At 40.6% G+C, this 22,671-nt stretch overlaps 1 protein-coding gene across 3 annotated transcripts in view; it reads left to right on the forward strand.

The window, feature by feature from the left end:
- The window catches only part of LOC109989186 (pikachurin), a 29,794-nt gene extending 12,602 nt beyond the window's left edge, over positions 1-17,192 (forward strand). The window contains exons 8-25 of one of the 3 annotated variants that reach the window (XM_020640846.3): positions 4,435-4,547; positions 4,703-4,950; positions 5,673-5,857; positions 5,944-6,044; positions 6,131-6,231; positions 7,793-7,937; positions 8,057-8,246; positions 8,820-8,945; positions 9,321-9,564; positions 9,659-9,770; positions 10,429-10,545; positions 10,739-10,919; positions 11,956-11,979; positions 12,187-12,265; positions 12,406-12,549; positions 13,124-13,207; positions 14,243-14,346; positions 14,464-17,192. In XM_020640846.3, the coding sequence (XP_020496502.2) occupies positions 4,435-4,547; positions 4,703-4,950; positions 5,673-5,857; positions 5,944-6,044; positions 6,131-6,231; positions 7,793-7,937; positions 8,057-8,246; positions 8,820-8,945; positions 9,321-9,564; positions 9,659-9,770; positions 10,429-10,545; positions 10,739-10,919; positions 11,956-11,979; positions 12,187-12,265; positions 12,406-12,549; positions 13,124-13,207; positions 14,243-14,346; positions 14,464-14,615 (2,450 nt within the window). In that variant the 3' untranslated portion in view covers positions 14,616-17,192. Of the gene's footprint in view, positions 1-4,434; positions 4,548-4,702; positions 4,951-5,669; positions 5,858-5,943; positions 6,045-6,130; positions 6,232-7,792; positions 7,938-8,056; positions 8,247-8,819; positions 8,946-9,320; positions 9,565-9,658; positions 9,771-10,428; positions 10,546-10,738; positions 10,920-11,955; positions 11,980-12,186; positions 12,266-12,405; positions 12,550-13,123; positions 13,208-14,242; positions 14,347-14,463 lie in introns of all 3 variants that reach the window. The other 2 variants (XM_065951307.1, XM_065951318.1) reach the window with 2 other exon arrangements.
- Positions 17,193-22,671: the final 5,479 nt, after the last annotated feature.

Below are 22,671 nucleotides of genomic sequence, written 5' to 3' on the forward strand. Positions count from 1 at the left end.
CAACCGCACTGTTTTAAACCTCAGGGTTTCAATGAAGGCACTATAAAGTTGTCAAAAAGTTTTGAAACCACATGGGCTGCATATCTGAGTGCGGCGGCTGTGGCTCAGTTGGTAGAGTCAGTCGTCTCTCAACCGGAAGGTCATGAGGTCGATCCCCAGCTCCTACAGCAACATGTCCCATGTGTTCTTCAGCAAGACACTTAACCCCAAATTGCTCCCGCTGCTTCATTTGGCAGTGTATGAATGTGTATGAATGGGATTAGTTACTTCTGATGGTCACTTCACACAGCAGCCTCTACCATCAGTGCGTGAATGTGTAGGTGTAAAACCCTGAGTAGTCAAACGACTAGAAAAGCCCTATACAAGCTCAAGTCCATTTACCATGTTTAAAAACAATACAATGTCAGATTTTTCAGGGATTGATAGTATCAAAAAGTACCCAAGCTTTAAAAAAACCCTGCAGATCTTCAGCCATGTTATAAAGGCATAATATGGGATTTTAAGAGTAGATGTCAAGTGGATGTCACACTTTAGCACCAGTCTCTGAGACCAAAACAAAGCTGTCCCACAGCACACTGCCTCCCCTCATACCCCACCCCTCCCCTAGACCGAGTGCAGCTGTTTCTACGATCTGATCTGCAGTCAGATATGCAGCCTAAAGCTGATTCAGTTCTCATTTATTTGAAGTATTTAAGAAAAAACAAAAGTTGCTTCTTCCTATTGGAAATTCTGTTGCTCCTAGAATTGTACTCTCCTGACAAAACTCCGCCATTGTGCCTCTTCTTCTAACAGCATCCCTGAGTGGGCGGGGCTGTCTCTCTTCCCCCAAGTGGTGGCAGAGCTAATGGTTGGAGAGGGTGGGAATTCACTTGAAAATAATCTGTAGGAAACATGTTTGAGCCTCTGAGTCCAAACATAAACAAACTGTTCTGGGAACTGTGAACACAGTGCTGAGAACAACAAACCAAGAGTGAGTTTGACTTCACTTTTTTTTGTAAGTCATTTCTAAATTATATATTATTTTTGATATCTGCTATATTTAAAATGTTGCATATTATACCTTTAATCCAAAGTTACCATGTGCAAGAGAGAAAGCAGAGGTGGTCCGTAAAGATTCACAGACAGATTTCTTCTTTCTCATAAAAAAAAGAGAGGAATATTCACAATTATTTTCTCTTTTTTTCCACATAAACACAGTCTCAGCTTTACCTCTTTCAGCATTTGCTTGAATGTAGGACAAGCCCTAAGTAGTGTGTCAGTGGGTTTTTCCTCACCGGCGCAATGGATGATGGAGATGAAGCACAACAGAGTCATTTACTTTATTATTTTCAAAGCAGTCTGCTGCTGGTTGCACGTGGGGGGAGGGGAACATTCAGGGCTGATTGATATTAAAGCACACAAACACACATGCGTTCACACAGGTGTGTGGCAGAATTACATGCACATACATGCGGGTTATAGCAATGTCTTAATGGATCAGGGACCATGACATTTAGAGGCATTTATTCAATTTCCCTGCAGACTTGTGTGCTTAATGTCTTTGTGCCGGTGCTTGCATGCTTGTGCAAAAAGGGTGCTGTAGTAGAACGATTATCTGCGACTACTAAAATTAAAAAGCCGTGTAGACTCAATCACATTAACCAGATTGTTTCCTGTGACCTGCAGGCCACGCTGCTGCAGACTGTAGAAAGTCATGTGGCTAGGAGGCGTGCGGCGTGCTAGCTGTCAAAGTGTTGTAAACGCTGCAGATTAAATTAAGAGTTCTGCTTGACAGAGCGGGGAAAGACAGCGAGAGAGACGATATAAGACAGAAGAATAATGTCAATGAAAGTAACATGAAACAAGATAACGATGAGCCTGTTAGACACACACACACACACACACACACACACACACACACACACACACACACACACACACACACATGCACAGACAGACGGACCGAATCGAAGAGATATAGACGCGTGGTTTCTTAGCAGGGGATAAAAGCCGGTTACGTCCCAGTCTCATCAGACAGGATTAAGGACGGGATGCCAGACCCCTTCTCCGCCCATGCACACCCCTGATGGATGCACACACACACACAAACACACACACACACACACACACACACACACACACACACACACACACATGCACTCACACATACACACACACACACACACATGCACTCACACAATGCACCGCTGCTTGAGCGAACAGCAGGGGTGGGCTTGACTGACTGACTGACATACTTTTCTTGTTGCTCTCTCTGTGACAGTTCCTGTGTGTGTGTGTGTGTGTGTGTGTGTGTGTGTGTGTGTGTGTGTGTGTGTGTGTGTGTTTAAAGCAGCTGGTAACGTTTGAGGGGGATTGTTACACAACAGAAGATTAGTTGGCTGAGGGCTTTTTTGGGCTTTCCCCCCCTCCTTAAATGCCAGCAGCACTCAGTATTCAGGACTTAATGTTATTAGGCTAATGACCACTTACAATCTTAACATCCATTCAGGCTTCATAGCGAGTTTAAATGAGATAATTGGTTTATTTAACAGAATTATTGTCGTACAAATTGTCTAATATTAATCCAGAACACTTTGTTGTGAGTTTCCAGCGTTTGGTTTTCTGGATGAGGACGTGGCACGACGAGGAGACAAAACAAAGGGGATGTTGTTATGTGAGCTTAGATTCAGATTTCTTCAGGCAGAGTCGACGGTACAGGATGCCCTCACTGTATTTTTTTCATGCTTTTTTAACTTAATTTCTCAGGACATATTTTTTTAACATCCTTGTTCTCATATTTCTTTTTTTCTTTATACCTTAATTTGCAACACACTTGATTGTATTTGAAAATTGACCACTCTCTCAACACTGACTATACTGTTTTATAAATGCACACCCTGCAAAATATGTTGACAATTCAGAGAGACGTTACTTTTCCGATTGACTAACTGGAAAACATCAAGTGTTTTTCAGCTACAGTTACAGGACTGAACTATGAAAATGTTTGCATGCTTTGTTATTCACACTCTGGTTTTGTCCTTGTTCCTCCTGAGCTGCGGTTCTGTATCGAGGACGCACGTATCAGTATGTGGTGCGACAGCCTGGGTACAGGCTAACAGGTTACTGCAACTTAACTTTGTGTCACGTCATCATCAATGCATCATCAGTGAGATGTTCTTATCATGACCACAGCACAGCCATCAAATAAAAGTCAGCCATTAATCATCAGTCTGTCCATGTGACCACATTACTCCTGTTTGTTTTTAGCCAACCTTCATCATCATCTTTGTTTTTTTTACCTTGTGAGCCCTCGTCATTTTGATAATACAAGATGGAAATCAAGACTATGCAGCTGCTCTTGAAGTAAACAACCATGTGAAATCAAATTCAGCAGGAGAACACAGATGCACATTAATCATAAAAGCAATTTGGCCACTTGAGGATCTCATAATGGAGACATGGATTTTTTTTTTAACATTAGCAAACATGTCTGGATACTTTTTGGCCCTCAGCGTATTGTAAAGTGTTTATTCCATGAAGAGATTTAATGAGAAAATGAAATTTGAACCAAACTGTTTATTTGCAGAGGTACTCCATTGGCTCCTTTTTGTCTGATGATCGGATCAACATTTAGTATCTGTAAACAGTCAGGAGCAGATCCAGACTTTCTGAATGGGGAGGCCCTTCTGGGGCATTGATTTATACACACAGGAATAACATTTATGTGCCCTTCCTATCTCCATTAAAGAATCATTACTCATGTGAACCTTAAATAACATTAAACGCATCTGAAATGTTTCATTCTTGCGTTATTTTATTGTAAAAGATAACAGAACAGAGCGGAAACTTTAAAGGAAGAATGTGCAACTTTTTGATCCAGTAGTGAGTGTGTTATTCTTCTTCTCTCTAGTCCTTGACTAAAACAGCTTTATACACAAGGTCGTCCCGTCCACGTAAACATGATGTAAACACAGCTCTGACAACATTACAGCTGGAGGGACTCGAGCTTCTCACTCATTGTAGACAGTCTTGACTCAGAGAAACATTTACAGAGAATGTACTTGATTTATTTATGTGTAAAATGTTGCAGATTCTTCCTTTAATCTTTTTAGTTTAATTATCTAATGAAATAGAAATGCATGTACAAAGTCACAACTTAAAGTTCCAACAGAAGGAAATGTGCCACATAGCAATGCAATGAAAGCTACCAGTACTCGCAAATCATTATTCAGGATTTTGGGGTGGCCACTGGGATTGCATATCAGATTTCAGGATTGGCTCTGTCCGCCCTCTGGATCCGCCCATGTTCACAGGACTTCTTTCATTTAATCATTTAAAGAAATGTGTTCATCACTTTAACCATTTCACTTCTCCCAACATGTTTTTATATCACCTAGACTAAATTTAAAAACCTTTTAAAAGTATTTGGTAACAGATGGTTGTCATTCTGAACAGGAGCGTCGGAGGTTGGCAGTGGAGACTACGGGCGTTACGTCACAGACTCAAGGAACAAAGACGACGACATCTTTGACGTCGATGACTCTGATTACGACATCTTTATCGAGGAAGTGAGTTATTACACGCTCCCGGATACACACGATTAGGTGTAATCATATTTAACAGCTGAACATATTAGTGGAAAGACAATAAGTTCAAATGTGAGACATAATGCATCACGCTGTCATGGTTAGTTCTCTGTCGTTGTTTTTTCTCTCCTTCCTAGTTAAAGCCATTCCCAGGTATCAATCAGGACAACAGGAAGTCACAGCTGCGATCGCGTTCTGGTCCGCCGTCTGGTCGGAACGTTGTTTACCGGATGAACACCATCGCTCCACCCAATGTAACTGCACCTCCGGCTCCGTCCACCACCTCGCCTTTGATCCCAGACTTCTCAGATCTGATTTTCTCGACCACCTTAGAGCCCAGCACGACCATCATCACCACGACTGCCCCACCAACCACCACCACCAGGTAAGATGTATACCCAAATAACACTGATCTATCTGTATTTGATTAAATGTTCCCTGGAAGTAATGGCCTCCCTTTTGATAGTTGAACATTTGCAGGTTTTTCCAATTCAAGACAAGGAAACAGATGTGTCAGAAGGTTTTTTTCTTCATCACATCTTGGCTGTTTCTCTTGCTCTTTGCCAGCCAACTTTCTGTCTCTTCTGACTTCCTGCTTGTCTTTAAAACATACCCTTACTTTCAAAGCTCCTGCACTTATTTTTTCCTTTATAACAATGGTGACTGTAGCAGTGAAATGTCACATCAATTTGAGGTGTCATTTTCGTTGTGCCATACATTAGGTGAGACATCGTGGCAAAAAATATCTTCTTAAAGCTACAGTATGTTAGAAGAACAGTATTTTATTAGAATAACACATTTTGATCATTGATTAGTTTTTTAAAAATGTATCAGGTCTGAATTAAACAACCAATCAGGGTTAGCTGCCATCTAACAAGCCAATCTCAGTAACCCTGTAAAAACGTGCGGGTTTCTTGGCAACATCATCTGGCTTCTATGTGATTTCTTCCCATTGGGATGTTCATGTTGCTTACTGAAACTCAGGACAGAACTGACTATGCAAAATATACGAATGAAAATCAAATTTCAAAGTGAAACGTATCAATTATTCAACCACTGACTCTGCACAGTTATTATCTTTTTTCTTTCATCGATCTGTCTTAGCAGTACTTTGCCCCCCACCACCACCACGCCCACCATGTCCCCCTGGAGAGGTGAGGTGCCTCGGGTGTACGACCTGACCTGTGATGATACGGTGTGCCCGCCTGACAGCTTCTGTCTCAGCGATTTTGACAACGGAGGCTCACGCTGCCACTGTAACCTGGGACGACGAGGGGACACCTGCTCTGAGGGTGAGACAGGTGTAGTTTTAGACATTTATTTAACACTCCCGACCTTTACAATCCTATCATGATTTGATCCTTTGTTTCTTCTGCAGTGATACCAGTAAACTTTCCCAGGTTCTACGGCTACTCCCACATGACGTTTGAGCCCTTGAAGAACTCTTACCAGACGTTTCAGATCACTTTGGAGTTCAAGGTAAAGGATTGTATTTTTTTACCCAGAGATTTTCTTTTTCTTTTAAAAGTGTAAAGAGTTTGTGAAACAGTTTCTGTGTGGTACAGTCAGACTCTGAGGATGGCTTGTTGCTTTACTGTGGAGAGAACGAACACGGTCGAGGAGACTTTACCTCTCTGGCTCTGGTTCGAGGGAAGCTGCACTACAGGTAAAGAAAACACTGACTCACCTTTGCTTGGCAAATCACAAAAAGGACACTTTTATGTTTAGTTAGCAGCTGTATGATGTACCTAATGCCTTTATAGCTGATAAATGCTAGCTTTCTGTGCTAAAATGCTAAATGCTAACTTTCTGTGCTAAAATACTAAATGCATTTTTTGACTATCACATAGTTCCATCTCAAACATTCATTCTCAAACCGTGGTATGAGGACCACTGGTGGTACACGGGATCCCTCTTGTGGTACACTGGGACTCTCTTATAGGGGGGTTTCGGATTTGTCTATTTTTAGATTAAGATGTGCAAACCAAATGGTTGACTAGCAAAGCTGTGATGGCAAAGCGGAGGAAGCCAATTTGACGGGTAAAATGTTTTGCATTTGTGGCTCCAAACGGGAAATATTTGAAAGAAAAGTGCGGCAGACATGTCGAGCAGCAAAGCAGGAACTGAAGTCAACGACAGTGAACCCAGCACATGTGCAAGAGGCGATGATCGCGTTGCCAGTGACGCTTCAGCACCTGCTAGCAACAAACGACACATCAGTAAGACAATACGACTCGAGTCCGACATCCAGTTTGGATTCTTTTGTGAGTGGCACAGAGAAAGAGCCCAGGCCGCAGTGGATATCAGGAATAAAATGGCTACGCTACTGTGATTTGATGTTGGCCATAATGCTGGTACTTGCAGATCCAAATATTTTGTGGTGGTACTCACTGTGAAAAGTTTGACAACCAATGATCTAAAACACCTTCTTACAGGGTCATACTTCAAATGATCGTCTCAATGGATTGTTTGACATGTAGCTTACACTGCAAAGTTGTTTCCATAAGAGCGTGCAGTTAAATGACCTTGTGTTTGAGTTGAAGGTTTCACCACACAGTGTCACTGTTGTTATTTATGAGTTGTAGAGTCAGGGTGGTTTCACACTAGAGACCGAGGCCCAGATCCGAATACGCTTGAGCCCAAAGTCCGGCTCATTTGATCAGTCTGTACACAAAAGTAGCGTACTCTGGTACCGTGCCCGAGTCCGCTTGAAGAGGTTGTCTCAGGCAGACCATGGGAGATGTGAACGCAAACCGTGCTCAAACAAGGAAGTAGACCGCTACAGGTACATGATGTCATTCAAACGTCTCCTCTAAAGTTGCACGATAGATGTGTTAGGAGGAAGAGGGTCGTTGTTGGTGTCTCAGAAATAAGCAAAACATCCACAGTTGCAGAACGATGTAACTAATTTGAACTCAGAGCAGCAGCAGATGTGGAGGGGGGGGGGTTCAAAATGCCCTAAGGTAGAAACTGATATCTCCTTATCATGGTGTTTTGTCATATTTGAAAAAAACATTTGCTTTTCACTGATTGGCGAGGAAGTAAAAACTTCTTATCTGAAACAATAGAAGGAAAATGAAACACTCCAATAAAGTGTGGAAAAACGTGTTTCTAAATTGCAGATGAACAGTTATTAGGATGTCATTAATTAGGAGCTTTTTTAAAGTGTTTTTCTCGTCAATAACCTTTATGTAACACCTGGACCTTTGTTGTTTTACTGTTTCCAGGTTTAACTGTGGCACAGGAGCAGCTCAGATCGTCAGTGAGAGCAGCATCGTTCTCGGGCAGTGGCACACAGTCACCGTGTTCAGAGACGGCATGAGCGGCTGGCTGCGTATGGACAACGACACGCCAATATCAGGACGCTCACAGGTAACGAGGCCTCACATCATTATTGATATAACAGATCTTTAGGACGTAGAGATGAGGGGGTTGTGCTTTTTGACAGTATTAAAGGACCAATCACATGTTTGTTCTGCTCACTGTTTTAGGGTCAGTACACTAAGATCACTTTCCGCTCCCCGCTCTACCTGGGTGGAACCCCGAGTGCTTATTGGCTGGTCAGGGCGACGGGGACAAATCGTGGTTTTGTGGGCTGCATTCAGAGTCTGACCATCAACAGCAAGGCCACAGACATCAGACCGTGGCCTCTGGGCAGAGCTCTGAGCGGAGCTGACATAGGTGAGGGAGCGTATACAGTACTTGGTTGTATGTGTTTGTGTGCGTGTAATGAGTGTTATTTTGCTGCCACTAATATTGCATGTTTATCCATCTTACCCAAGATGCACTACAGTTCTCAGGTTTTGGTGCTAAGAAAATGTGGTTTTTCAGCAGTTTTAGTGTGAATTCTCTGAATTCTACAGAGACCTGAAGTCCCATATGTTGAAATAGTTTTTATCTTGTGTCTCAAGTTACTTATATTCTGAGCACAAGTTACAAGATCTTGCAAATGTAGCACTGATGTTGATTGCAAATGTAGCACTGATGTTGATTCCACTTGCCTCCAGTAGCCATCATTAGCCATTGTTTTTTTCAGAATTTGGCACTATTTGTGGGTGATGTGTTATTTTGACGCAAGAAAAAGCAGAAAACCTCAACTTCAGTTCAGATTAATAAAGTTGTTTAAATTGGAATTGAACAAGCTCTTAAACATGATAAGTGTTTTTTAAAAATAACCATGTTTGGTTCATGATATAGGTACATAATGCTTACCCAGCATGCATCCTGTTAACGTCTTGTCACTGTGTGGTCCAGGTGAGTGCAGCGACAACGTGTGCGACCTGGTCAGCTGCGCTAACGGTGGAGTCTGCTTTGCAAACCGCGCTGATGACTACATCTGCCTGTGCCCGCTTGGCTTCAGAGGAGCTCTTTGTGAAGAGAGTGAGTCGACCATTTTCCCTTTTTTTTTCTTTCTCGCACCTTCATAAAGAAAGAAATACATTTTTCCCTCTTTACTAAAAGGAGGTTTGGATCACTGTGAGAGCAGAGAGTCAAATCTCTTTGTGTCTCCGTCTTACTTGATGGCTGTCATAGATTGTCACGCAGACCTTTAGAGTTAATTGCTGATCCATTGAGAGGAAAATCTGAAGGAAAATTGGTTTGAAAGATGATTGTTTCTTTTATAAAGGTAGTAGTGAATACATGTCTGACAAGCTTTTAGGGCAATATAACTCTCTTTCTCCCCACTTCTTCTCTCAACCTCCTCCTCCTCTTCATCGTCTTCTTGATCCTCACGTCTCCTCTTTAACGCTTTAGGTTTCTCTCTGGCCTCGCCTCTCTTCAACGAGACGGTGTTTTCGTATGCCGTCATCCCGTGGCCTCAGTCCTCTCAGAGTTATCTCTCCTTCATGGAGTTTGAGCTGACCTTTTGGCCTTCAACGCCCGACGGGACTCTGCTGTACAGCGACGACGCCGGCAGCGGAGACTTCCTGGCGATCAACCTGGTGGATCGATACGTTGAGTTCAGATTTGACTGTGGCTCTGGAGGAGCTACGATAAGGTATGATATAGAACACTCTTCTCTGTCTGCTCCACTCCTTAATTGTGATTATAGTCTAGTTTCCTTATGTTGTATGTGTGGATCTTTGTTGCAGGAGTGAGGAGCAGATCAGTCTGAACACGTGGCATGAGCTGAGGGTGTCTCGCACGGCAAAGAGCGGGATCCTTCAGGTGGACAGCCAGCGGCCAATGGAAGGAATCGCTGAGGTGATTAAAGCTGTGTTGGGTGATGTTTGACCACAAGGGGGCGAAAATCTTCAGAACAAACCCAGCAAGAGGTTCTTAGCAAGCTATATCATAAGTAACGTTAACCTGAGTATAGAAGCGACAGAACAACAAAGGTGTTAAATTTCAACCCCACATGTACTCGTCATTTGACAAACTTTTAGTAACTTACACCAAAAAAAATGTCGAATGAAAGGCTTATTTTTAACTCGACTAGAATTGTGAGATTTCAACATCTTTTAATCTTACATTGATTCTTTTTCTTTTGTTTAAAATGTCCTTCATCCCACTTTGGGGGGTGGAGTAGCAGAGAGAACTCCCATGATTCTCCACCGGCCTAACATCATCTTTTGTTATTGTATTGATTGAGAGCCCCCTGGTGGTGGAATCCACATAGTGAGAAATGTCTCTGTTTGTGTTCACACATACAGCTCCTCTTTAAAATATCATTTTTCAGGAGTTTTCTGCAAGTGTTGAAAGGATATGTAAGAAAGGGGGATTTGAAGAATAAGTATCTGGTAGTGTTAAAGAAATGTAGGATTTCAATCTTAACGACTCGATCGATTTAAATAGCAACAATATCTAACATGTTGAATTGTTAACACGTTTAAATTATACATGTTTTCTCTTTATTCTTCAGGGAGCTTTCACTCAGATCAACTGCAGTTCACCTCTTTATATCGGAGGAGTACCAGGATACGATAAAACCAAGAGGACAGCAGGAGTCAAGCAGCCCTTCACTGGAGTTATTCAGAAGGTGTGAAAATGATCCATATCATCGTTTTAACATTGTTTAATTTAGAGGCTTATAAATCTGTTTGTGAAAAAGAGATGATCACTATTATGTCCTTAAAAAAACTTTATAACAACAAATTGGTAAACTTCTTAAAGAACATGGATCCATTTTTTATTTATTTCTCGCTCTCTCTTCTGTTGTTTCATTTCTCCAGCTGATCCTCAACGACCGCACCCTCCCAATAACTACCGGCTCCGCTGGTGGCATTAACGTGGCGAACTCGGAGCACCCGTGTGTGGAAAGTCCCTGTGCCAACGGAGGGACCTGCAGGCCAAAGTGGGACAGTTATGAGTGTGACTGCCCCCTAGGGTATGACGGGAGGCACTGCCAGAAAGGTCAGTTTGCATTTTCTTCCACTTCTTTTTACAGAGCTGACTCGTGTGTTAGTTAAGTAAATGATGTTTGGGATGCTTTGCTGGTGCTGTCGTTTAATTGGTTCAAATACTGAACATACTGTGGCAGGAAGAGTTATGATATAGGAACATGCATTTTCAAAGAATATGTATGTTAATTGTTAAAGTGCACAGTTTAGTACATTGCAATTAAAGCACACATCATAAAGGTATCTGATGTAGGGTTGTCAGACACTTAAGTACCATTCAGTCTCTGTTATTGTCATGATCCAAACACCTTATCTATTGCATAAGACAGGTGTGCAGGAGAGGAATAAATCCATCAAAATTAGCAAGAAATCCCTCTCAGGGATCCTTTCTTGATTCTTGTCTTCCAGAAAACACTTTTGCACTGTCGGAATTGCACAAATACATTGCCAACATCTTTCTACAATTTAGACAGTCTGCAGTCTTTTTAATGTGTCTCTGGTTTTAAAACAGGAACTTTTACTAGTATCGTATCTAAGTTTAAAATCTGGTATCAACCCTACATTTTATTTTATAAATGTACGATTCAGCTGTATTTTGCAGAATAAAAAAGATAAAAAAACGTATTCATTAATGAATGATTTGTGCATTTAGTAAAAAAAGAAGAACAAAGAAGAGAATTTTATTTTATTTTATTGTTATTTTTTTATGAGGTGCAATAGGGTGACAAACTGGTGATATATACATAACAAATGAGGCACAAAAAAACAAACAGACAAGGCCAGGACAACGACTCAAAAAAAAATAGGAATAAGGAGTAGTGAGAAGGGGAGGGAGAGAAGGTTCTTTTAAAGAAATGGTTGAATGAATGGTTTTTCATGTCCGTGTATTATATGGCTTTAATGGTGCATGATGTTTCCTCTTCTCAGGGATTAAATATGTATTTCTCTGCTGTTATCATGTCATTTTTATATCAGTTGATATATTGGACAAGCTAATCCTTTAAGCCTATCTATGCCTTCTCTGTTTTTTTAACGCTTTCGCTGAACAGAGTGTGGGAATTACTGTTTGAACAGTAAGTTTTGATTCTATGAATTCAAAAAGCAAATATAACCGTTAATCTTTACCTTTCATTTCCTTTAAAAATACATGTTCACCCCCCTCGTATACTCATCCTTACAGAGTCAGTGTCTGTCCTCTAGCTTAGTCTCAATCATGAGAGTCATGCTGATGCTGCCACCTAGTGCTGACATGGTATAAATACAGTCTTTTCTTTTCTCAGCTGTGACTGACGCCATTGAGATCCCTCAGTTCATTGGCAGAAGTTACCTGACGTATGACAACAGAGACATCCTGAAAAGGTTGGTGTGAAGTGAGAAAGTGAATTTAGTCACTTTATTAAGTTAGAAAACTTTTTTTTGATGATGTTTGTTTCCACCACAGTAAACAATCCAGGCTTGCAATACAAATTCAGCAACTCAATTTGTCACTCGTCTTTCAGGGTGTCCGGCTCCAGGACCAACCTGTTCATGCGATTCAAGAGCACAGCCAAAGACGGCCTGTTGCTATGGCGAGGAGACAGTCCAATGAGAACCAACAGTGACTTCCTGTCCATGGGGCTTCAGGATGGGGCTCTGATCTTCAGGTAGTACATTTAATATAAACTTCATTTTAGGTACAGATGAAAAAAAATTCAAAATAAAAGCAGAATAAAAACTGTTTTAAATTGCAAAATAGTATAATTTCAAACATGTGAAAAAAAAATGTGATTAATTGTAATTAACAAAAATTAACTGTTGTAATTCGGTGATTAATCACAATTATTTTTTGATGTTGTTTGACAGCTCTGCTTCATACTTGTATGTGCAGAACATGAGGGTCTGTAATGATTTTTAATAAAACGTCTTGATGATTAAGAAACATTTCTAGTCAGTGTTTAAGCCCCACGGGGTCTGATTGCTACATAAAGAGAACTAGGGAGAAAAAGACAGATTTGAGCAAAGAAAGAAAGTTTATTCAAGACAAACATGAAAATGAAGGAGAAGTTGAGGCCAACATAGTGTGGGGAGGATTCATTAACCATGTAGAAGAAGAACTATGAAAGGCTGAGTCTGAACATGATCTGAAGGAGAAGCAGAAATCTTGTTATAATGAAACAAATGTGAACCCAATACACCACTACTGTGTAACTCCTGGTTTATGTTTCCATATTGTTCTAGTTTCAACCTGGGCAGTGGTGCAGCTAACATTTCTGTTAACGGGACATTTAGTGATGGGAAGTGGCACAGAGTCAAAGCTGTGAGGTAAGCTCTAAAATTACCTTTTGTTTTCATATGACCACAACTGAAATATTACAGCTTCATCATTTAAGTTTACATTGTCCACCTGGGGGCAGCAAAACCAGCTATAAATCTAGAGGCAAACTCTGGTGTTGAAAAATGAAGCCAATGTTAAAGTGCATAACATTTCAGTTCCTGGAGTGTCCACTAGAGGAGGGATGCAAAAACATCAACCCCTGTGAAAAAAGGCATTTGTTTAAAAGCAGAAATAAACATGTGGATATCTAATTTCTTTATTGGTAAAAACTGTAGGGGGGGAGTATTTGTATTATAAATCATCTATTTTGATTTCATGAGGTGTAAGAGTTATGCATAAACTGGCTGAGTTGACTGACAGGTCGATGCTTTGTAGCTGTTTGCCAGGATGAAAAATCTGTGCTGTGCTTTGGTCAAAATATAACATGAATCAAGCCCCAGAGGAGGTTTGTGACCCTGTATAAACCAGCTCTCTCAGAACGCTCCGTTTTGGTGTGTGTGTCTCTTTAAATGAAATGACCCCCCCTCTGAGTTTTCCCGGTAGACATCACTCCTCTGTAGTGAGAATAAAAATGCTGGACCTGCGCAAAAGTTTTGCTCTAGGCTGGGGGTGGAGTCCATGGGTGGAGATGCCAGGGGAGGGGAGGGGATTTTTTTGTTTACCAGAATCCCACTGTGACATCACAAGGGGAGCACATTTGAAACAGAGCATTTTTCTCTCTCAGTCTTATGCAGATCCCAAACAAAGGACTGGATGGATTTATTTCACATTTTGTGGGTCTGTAGACACTCAGGTTACCCAAACATATGTTCAAAAACACTGTACAAGTGGAGTTTTCATAATATGTCCCCTTTAAAGTAGAGCTACTTTGGTTTTCTGCTTCTTTTTACTGAAAAGAAAATGCAGGAACTTGTTCCCTTTCAGTCCATTTGGGATTAAAATTAAAATTATTTATTACCTTAAGGGATGCAAAAAGAAATTCTTAAGTGAATGGAGTTCATCATTTAAATGTTTGTCTTCAGGGATGGCCAGTCCGGGAAGCTGACAGTGGACGACTATGGAGCAAAAACAGGCCGCTCGCTTGGAAAGATGAGACAACTCAATATCAACGGACCCTTATATGTTGGTAGGTGGAGCTCACAACTCATAATCTCATAAATCCTCATTAAACCATACACTTAATATCTGCACTTCTAGTCTCTGCCTCTTACATCTGCTTTTTTTCCATGTCCTGTCCCTGAAGGTGGCATGAAAGAGATAGCGCTCCACACAAACAGACAGTACGTCGGGGGCTTGGTGGGCTGCGTGTCCCACTTAACTCTCTCCACTGATTATCACTTAGCTCTGGTGGAGGACGCTGCTGACGGCAAGAACATCAACACCTGCTCCGTTTAAAGAATGGCTTCAACACACCAAAGTCCATCTTTAACTGGAGTGAACGCGAACCAGCTGATAAGTGACTCACTGGCGATTAATGAGTGAAAATTTTGGTCTCTTAATTCAGAGCTGATGGTCTTAAGTCAAACTGTTCTTTCGAGTCACAAGAACATTTGAATGACTCCTTTTTTAAAGACAGCTCCATCCTACCAAGCTGTGAGTTTTATTCTAACGTTGTTGACTTACTGCATCGCTTTGAAAAAATGTGTTGACACACACAAAAAAAGGAAACAAATGGAGGATATCACAAAGCACAAGCGCTCTGTAAAGGCCGACAAAAAAGCTAAGCATTATGGGAAGTGAGGGTCTTTGAAAAACCTTTTGAAGGACATTCGTTTTCAGGGGATGATTCCAATCGAATCTTTATTTTTCTACCTTAAATCCGTATTTGATTGCTGGAAGAACCGAGCAAGCCGAGGGATCAACAGCTATCACAAGTCTTTCATGAACCCTGACCTAGATGCAGCTAGCACAGATCCAACGTCTTTGTAGAGGATTTTGGTTTTGGCCCTAGAAGAATTGTTTTTTATTTATGTAGAGTTTTTTTTATTGGTGTTTGTGATGTGCTACCAGTCAGTGTGTAGACTCCATTTTTTAAAAGTCTGAATGTTTTTTTTTTTTTTAAATGGTTGCTAGTTTTTAAAAGGTGGAGAGGCCAGCCGCACACAATATTTGCTTCTTTTTACCTTCTTTTTTTAGTTTACACGCTCCTCTGTTTGGAACTCTCACACCATTCAGTCACATGAAAGTCTGATGTTCAACACGGAGAAGCAGATCAAATCCTGGAGACATCGTGCGTAACAATCTGTTAGTATCTTTCAAACCACCATACTGCTGACTGCAACTCAGATTTTTCTTTTTTTTAACAATGTCAGTGCTTTCACAGGCCCAAGCTTCACCCTCAAAATGGACATTCTGCAAATATTCTATCTCTTCTCCAACATTTTATTTGTTCTTGTTTGCTTTTAAAGGTCACATATTATGTAAAATACACTTCACCATGTTTCTAGTCTGTCTAAAAACCCCCAATGATGAGAAAAGTCCATCCTCTCCGTCTTTAACCTGCTCCACTTTTCAGAAAATGTGTGCTCAAACAGGCCGTTTGGAGATTTTCCCTTCATGACATCACAAAGGGCAGTAGCCCCTCCCCCAGGTGGGTGACACTCCCACAGCTAGGTGTTTGTTCTGACCGTCTGAGTCTGCCTTCTCACTGTAAACAATAGAACATGGAACGAGAAAGCACCGAGACACCCAAGCCCTTCCAGAGAGGGGGCGTGGTCAGACACAGCTCATTTACATATTTAAAGGTACAGACACAGAAACAGCCTGTTCTGAACAGGGCTGAAATAGAGGGGTTCATAGACATGATCAAATACAGGATCAGAGTGGATTTAGAACAAGAAACTTCACACACATGTTCTTGGGGCTCTGAGACTTATTTAAACATGTTTAAAAGGAGAATAATATGTGACCTTTAATGTTGCTGCCCCCAAATAATTAATTAATTAATTAAAATTTTAAACATGTTTCCCCAATTCAAGCTTTACCCTCATTTTAAAATGTTTGCCGAATTCCAGTTATTAAATACCTTTTTTTAATCAAAGTTTACATCATTAAGTATGTCAAGTGTGAACACCTTTCAAGTAAGTTTAAGACGCCATGTATATGTCGAATGTGATTGAAGCTGATCTAAACACTGAATGTTTGGATTGTTTTGTCGTCCATTGTATGAAAAATGTAACACGTGTTGACTGTGTGCATCTGATGAATCATGTTTGTTGGATTGCTGTTGACAGTAGACTGTAGGACAATGTTGGTGTAGCATTTGTTTCTGAAGATGATCCATCTAGAGGTTATGAGGTTACACTTTATGTTGCCAACTTTGTCACTTGTTAAACCAAATAACCAAAAAGGACCTGACCTCGGTGGAGATAAAACGATATGAGCAGGCAAGAACCACCATGGCTGAGTGTGCACATCCCAAAACATACGACTACTCAAGCCTTAATATTCTACTTTATATATTAAAATTGTCTGTAAATTAACTTTATTAATTCACGTTCTGGAGGGAATGTTTGTAGTATCTTTAGCTGGTAAAGGGTTGATAAACTGCAGACAAGCTGAAATCATCTCTTTCCAGGTCTGCAGGAACCTCCCATTGAAATAGAAATATGTTGAGTTAAATAACACTAGACTTTATCTGCAAAAACCTGAATGCATTTCCTTTTTTTTTACAATCCACATGCAAGATAGTTTGCTGTATTTGTAATTAATGAACTCTTGCGATACCTGCTAACTAACTAGCACACTGATTAAAAAATTTGTTAAAACAATTTGTGTCATGGTTTGTTATAAATCAAAGTGTCTGGGCAGAATGGACGTATTTTAAACTGTTATCTCACCTCAATCCTCCATGTCTGCGTCCCTGATTAGTTCTCTTCATGTGGTCACACTTTTCAGGTGGAATTCTTTGTAGAATTAAAAGTCAAATGGAAAAGTAAAATTCCTATTTATTTTCTCTCTCAATGATTTTCTTTGGCAACCCATGTTTCTGTTTATGCGAGAATACTGTGAAGAACAAAATAAACTCTAAACTCTAACGCTACACTACTATACAGACCAAGACAGAAACAAGATCAAGACCATAAATATCATTGAAAAATCATCATCTTGTGTGTAGTGGGCGTGTCGGATGGTAAAACTGTGAAAGTTGCGGCCGTAACCAGGGGATAAAAATCAAACTACAAATTAATTGAAGTTATTTGTTCTTTTAGGAAGGAATGTTTTTCTTCTAATCAAAATAATGACGTGGAAAATAGCCTGTCAGTGGTGGTCTTAATTTAAAATCCGGAGTCTGTCCAATCTAAGACTGAGACAAGAACGAGTTAAAATGCTTCCGATTCCGAGACGAGATGGAGACCTTCAAAAAGTGGTCTCAAGACCGGTTTTGAGTCCGAGACTGATTTTTAGTAGGCTACAACACTAGCTGCTACTTGGTTCAATCTGCAGGTCGTCCAGTACATCTTAAAACAGTCTAACGCACACAGGTTTTGTCTTTTTTCACGAGTTATAAAAGAGCAATGGGGACAAATAGCTGACAAAATCAGGCTGTGATGCATTAACGTTAAACCCCGTACTATATGTAGCCTGAATGTGACGTACAGGAGATCAGAAAATGCTCACCTGCTATATTTAGAATAGTCAAATGGGTCATTTTGGCAAAGGATGAGTAAACACAACCTCACACAGCAGCTTTAGCTCTAAAAAAAATAATCCTGAGACAGTGATTGAAGGTTTTTAAACATCACACACACACACACACACACACACACACAAAAAGAAACAGCAATAAAATATTAACAAAAAATATAATTCCTTTTGTTCCCTTTGAAGTTATTTAACCATCGTTGTACTCAAACAATAGACTGTATATTAAGATGGACGGAGAAAAAGCCCCCTAAGAGTGGAGCCATAATATTTAGAGCTCCTTTTTCCATGCTTGATGTCTAATTTGCTCCACTCTGATGTCCACTCCCACTCATGATTGTGTTTGATGAATAACACCTGAACCTGTTTTTATACGGCACCTGATGAAACGCCCGGTCAGGCTCTAAATGTTGACTTCAGTCAGGCGACACTAAAATAAGAGTTTACAATTATTCATTTAACAGTTTAGGAAAAGATAAAGATGCAAAGTCTTCAGACGATTAGACTCCGTTATGATGACTTCATGCACTCAGAGGGAGAGCAAGGCCAACATGCCCCCCTATGGAGTCTAGACCCTAATGGGGGTGGTGGTGATAGAAGAATGCAGGATGTGAAGAGGAGTGGGTTTCTGAGGCTGTATATGAACTCTGCTGAGCTGGAATGGAGGTGAGCGGGGCGGAGGAGGAGGAGTGACAAACTGGCTGCAGAAGAGAGAAAACAGATTTTAAAATTTGACTGCAGCAGGACGATTTGTTGAGAGGTGATCACCAGAGCAGGGAGACGGAGGAAGAGGTAGAGAGGAAGTGGATAAATGAAATGAAGAAAACTGAATGAATGTGTGATAGAATATAACCTTACGCTGATCTCCATATAGCAAATACATAAGTACTGTGTATCTTTGGGAGCCATGATGCATCATATCCACTGATTAAAATCCCCCCTGTGATGTAAGTTGCTTATAGCTAACAGGTAACCTACATCTTGTCTCTGCTTTGTGCTGTGTCAGTAACGCCACCATGTCGTTTGATACCAACTCATTTGCACAGCACTAATGATCAGAAGGCAACATGTTAATGAGCACTGAGTGTCGCTCAGTGGAATTTAATATTGAGTTTGATTCGATTGTTCTGCTGCCGCTGCTGCTCTGTCCTGTCACGGATTAACTAAAGACACGCACCAACATGTGTACAACAACTGTACGACAAAACTAACAATCACTCACATTCAGATGAATTGAGATCCTGACTGATCCACTACGAGAGCATCGAGCCGTCTCATTAAGATAAAATCGTTTAGTTGTATTGAGGTCAAGCATATTTTAATGCAGTTTTAGGTCAAAGGTTACCTCTGAAAGCTCGGCTTTAAACCCAACACATTCAGTTCACTGATGATAAGGATGATGTATGATAACTAATGGCTTCTAATGTATGCTCCCTTCTATCAGTGCCGTTACTGGAACAGTTACCTAACGTGTACCCTAAACCTAATCCCCTGTCTCACTAAAAATATTAATATCGATTTTGAATGCCAAATCAAATCATAGAGGGACTCAAACCTCAAACTGCTCTAGTTACAGCTAATAGCACATTTAAAGCTAACACTCAAATCACTGAAAAAACCTTTCGATCATCTACTCGGGGGCAGATTCTGACTGTCTGAGGGGGAAGAGGTCTAGACTTTATAAAAGGACACCTATAACATGCAGAGGGGGACCAACACACAGGAAGTCATGATGCATTAAAAGATGTAAAACCCTGGTGGAGAGTAAGATAGAATACTGATGTGACTTGTATTCAGCAGCATGATAAATAAAAAACAGACATGGATCTATTTTTTTCTTATTTGCATGTGAGGATGACCAATTGTTGAGCATTCAGGGAAGCATAAATGTCACTGCACTGCATTTTCTCCATTTAAAGGGCTCCCTCAGGGGCACCTTCTTGCTCATTCAGCCACCTTAAAGGACACCATTTGAGAGGTTTTTTTTTCTACTCTGTCTTCAAAAGGAGCTTTCAAGGGAGCTCCTTTGTAATGAATCCTCTCAGTTCCCCACGCGTAAAGATGTGAAGGGCCTACCCTGAGAACACTTTGTGTTACAATCAGCCACTTAGACACTTCCCAGTGAGCACTAGCTGAGATTTTTACTTTGATGTTTACTTTGATGGATAAACAAACACAGCTAGTGAACTAATAGCATGTCGTAGGAGTAGCAGGTTTGGCAGCATTTTGATCTAAAAAACAGAGACAACTGTAGGCTGTGTCAGGTTAAACTGGCATATCAACCTGTGCAGTGCCTAATCCCATTCAGCACAGACACTGGGATGTTAAGTTGCAGGGAAGACCGAAGGTTGGTCGGGCTAGCACTGCTAGCTAACGTTAGCCTCACTCGGCAAACCAAATCACATAGTTTACCCGCAGACAATTTTAAATGAATTGTGATCAATTTTGACTGTTTTTTTGAGCGTTTTAATACTTTTAGACTAGTTGGTTAAACAGACGTTTAATTAGTTATTCGATTTGAACTTCACGGATGTAACGTCATGATAGACAGCTCTGATGACTAATTTACCAAATTAGCAGAGTAGAGGAGAAACAGAGAGAGGAAATGGTTACATGCATTATACAAGAGTCATTGAAGTTTACATAACTGAATGGTTATACTTCAAATAGACACAGGAATCTGTTCTGCTGCGGACCGTACCGACCTGAGGGATATCTGCAGTTTTATCAGTAAGTGTGAATGCATGTTTCCGTTTGTTGAGGGGCGGGACATAAATAAAGCAGCTCCAGCAGCTGATCCCTTACGAGCATGCCTTGGCTCCAAATTACATCCAATTGTGGGGCTAATCCGGCTTCAGTTTTGTCCAACAGAAGGAGATGGAGACGTCCATATGAATATACTGTCAATGAGGTAAACCTGTGAAGGCTTCGTTACTGCTGTGCTGAGACATGTTGTACAGAACTGGAAACAGAAAGCAGAAACATGTTTTGCATACAGACACAGTGCAGAAATGTAAATCTCTTTCTACCTGCTCTCATGTCTCTGTGTAGAGTTATTCTGCCGCCTCTCACAGCATCGACCTGTAAATGGTAGAGATGGAAGGAAATTACAGGAACAGTTGTTTGACCTGTGTCTGTGCGTGTTTTTTCAATCCTTGCTCATATAAGCTGTTGTAACTGTGTTACCAAACAAGGTGATGTTCTGTTGGGCTTGTATTCCTCATGTTCATCGCTCTAACAGATAATACTGTTTTTTATGGGAGGAGGGTGGGGGGGATTATTTATGCCTGTCAGACAGAGATGTATGTTCAATTGTTTGCACTGATTTGGCAAACTTCTGAGAAAATGATAGGTGTAGAAATGCAGGAGGTAAAGATGAACTGCTGTCCACCAAACACAGTATTATTCAACGACGTGATTTTAGATCCATCTCAAACTAGGGATGTAACTATAAACTCATCACAGGAATGAAATGTGTCATACCCACTGGAGTCCTGCATAACTAAGTGCAATATATTTATTCTATAACCTGCAAATTAATTGTGTATTGTATACTATATCATATTATTTAATTGTATTTCTTATTTGAATATTTGGTTTAATATTTATATATTTCTGATATTAGGCATCTACAGGCTTGCTCCAACAATATTTCGTTGTACTTGTACAGTGACAATAAAGATATCTTATGTGTCATGAAACTGGCTTTACTATAGGGGTTGCACAGACTTGTCAACTAGTCAACTTTACTGCTGTGTGATGAACCTTTATTACTTGATGTCGACTAATCTCTTATCAGGATAGAAAAATCTTAACCTGTGACTGAGCAGGACTATGACAGGAAGCAGGCAGAGTTGTTTTCTTTCCAAAATCGGACGTTTTTCTTTGTACTCACACATGGGAAGTCACTAGCAAGGACCACGCTGTCACAACAATATGTGCTTCAGATATTCAATGATAGATCATATGAATGATGAGACAGATGAATGTATGTTGAGCTAATGATTATGATGGAAGAGGATGTTGTCAGTCGGCGGGTCTGGGAGGATGGACTGCAGTATATCGCTGCCCCCTCCCTACCTCTAGCTTTAGCATCATCCTTAGGATAAATACCGAGCCTATGCGACGGCCTGACAGAGCTGGCTTAGCAGGACGCTGTGTTACATGTGTGCTGTTAATGTCATTTCTCCTGAGGAGGAGGTCATGTATAAACAACGTCAACTCAAGTCCTTCTTAGTCTCCTGAACCTGTCTTGTGTGAACTCAAGTATCTACCAATTTCCTCAGCATTGGTGTTTTGAGCTTTGCAGAGTTGCTCCGTTTTCATATTGCATCATAACGGTTGTGTTGTTCATCAGTCTCTTGAAATATTCTCAAACTGTTTCTTATCTTGTCCACGTCTGCTTACCTCATGTTCAAACTTCCGCTTTGAAACAAGACTTATTTAAAACCTAAAAAATTCTCCCCTTGCTTCCACCATCTTTGTTCACCTCTCTTCTTCAGCTACTGGCAACAGACCAGTGACGCCAAAAGTATTGCAATGTGTATTTTTGTCAAATCGATTTAAATTGTCCATATTTGTATCCATTTTTAACTGTGTTACGAGGCTTCTTTACATCCCCACCTCAAATGAATTCAAGACTAAATTGTCTTGAAAATTTCCCAGTCTTGTTAGTGAAAAAAAAAACAGGCTTTGTCTAGCTGCATAAAGATTTCCTGACCTTTTCATTAGAGACTCAAAGATATGGCTTTATATAGAAAACAGAACACTCTGTTCCACAACCAGTGTGACAATGCAAGGGAAATGA

The sequence above is a fragment of the Labrus bergylta genome, chromosome 2 (genome assembly GCF_963930695.1).
Source record: "Labrus bergylta chromosome 2, fLabBer1.1, whole genome shotgun sequence".
Lineage (NCBI taxonomy): Eukaryota > Metazoa > Chordata > Actinopteri > Labriformes > Labridae > Labrus > Labrus bergylta.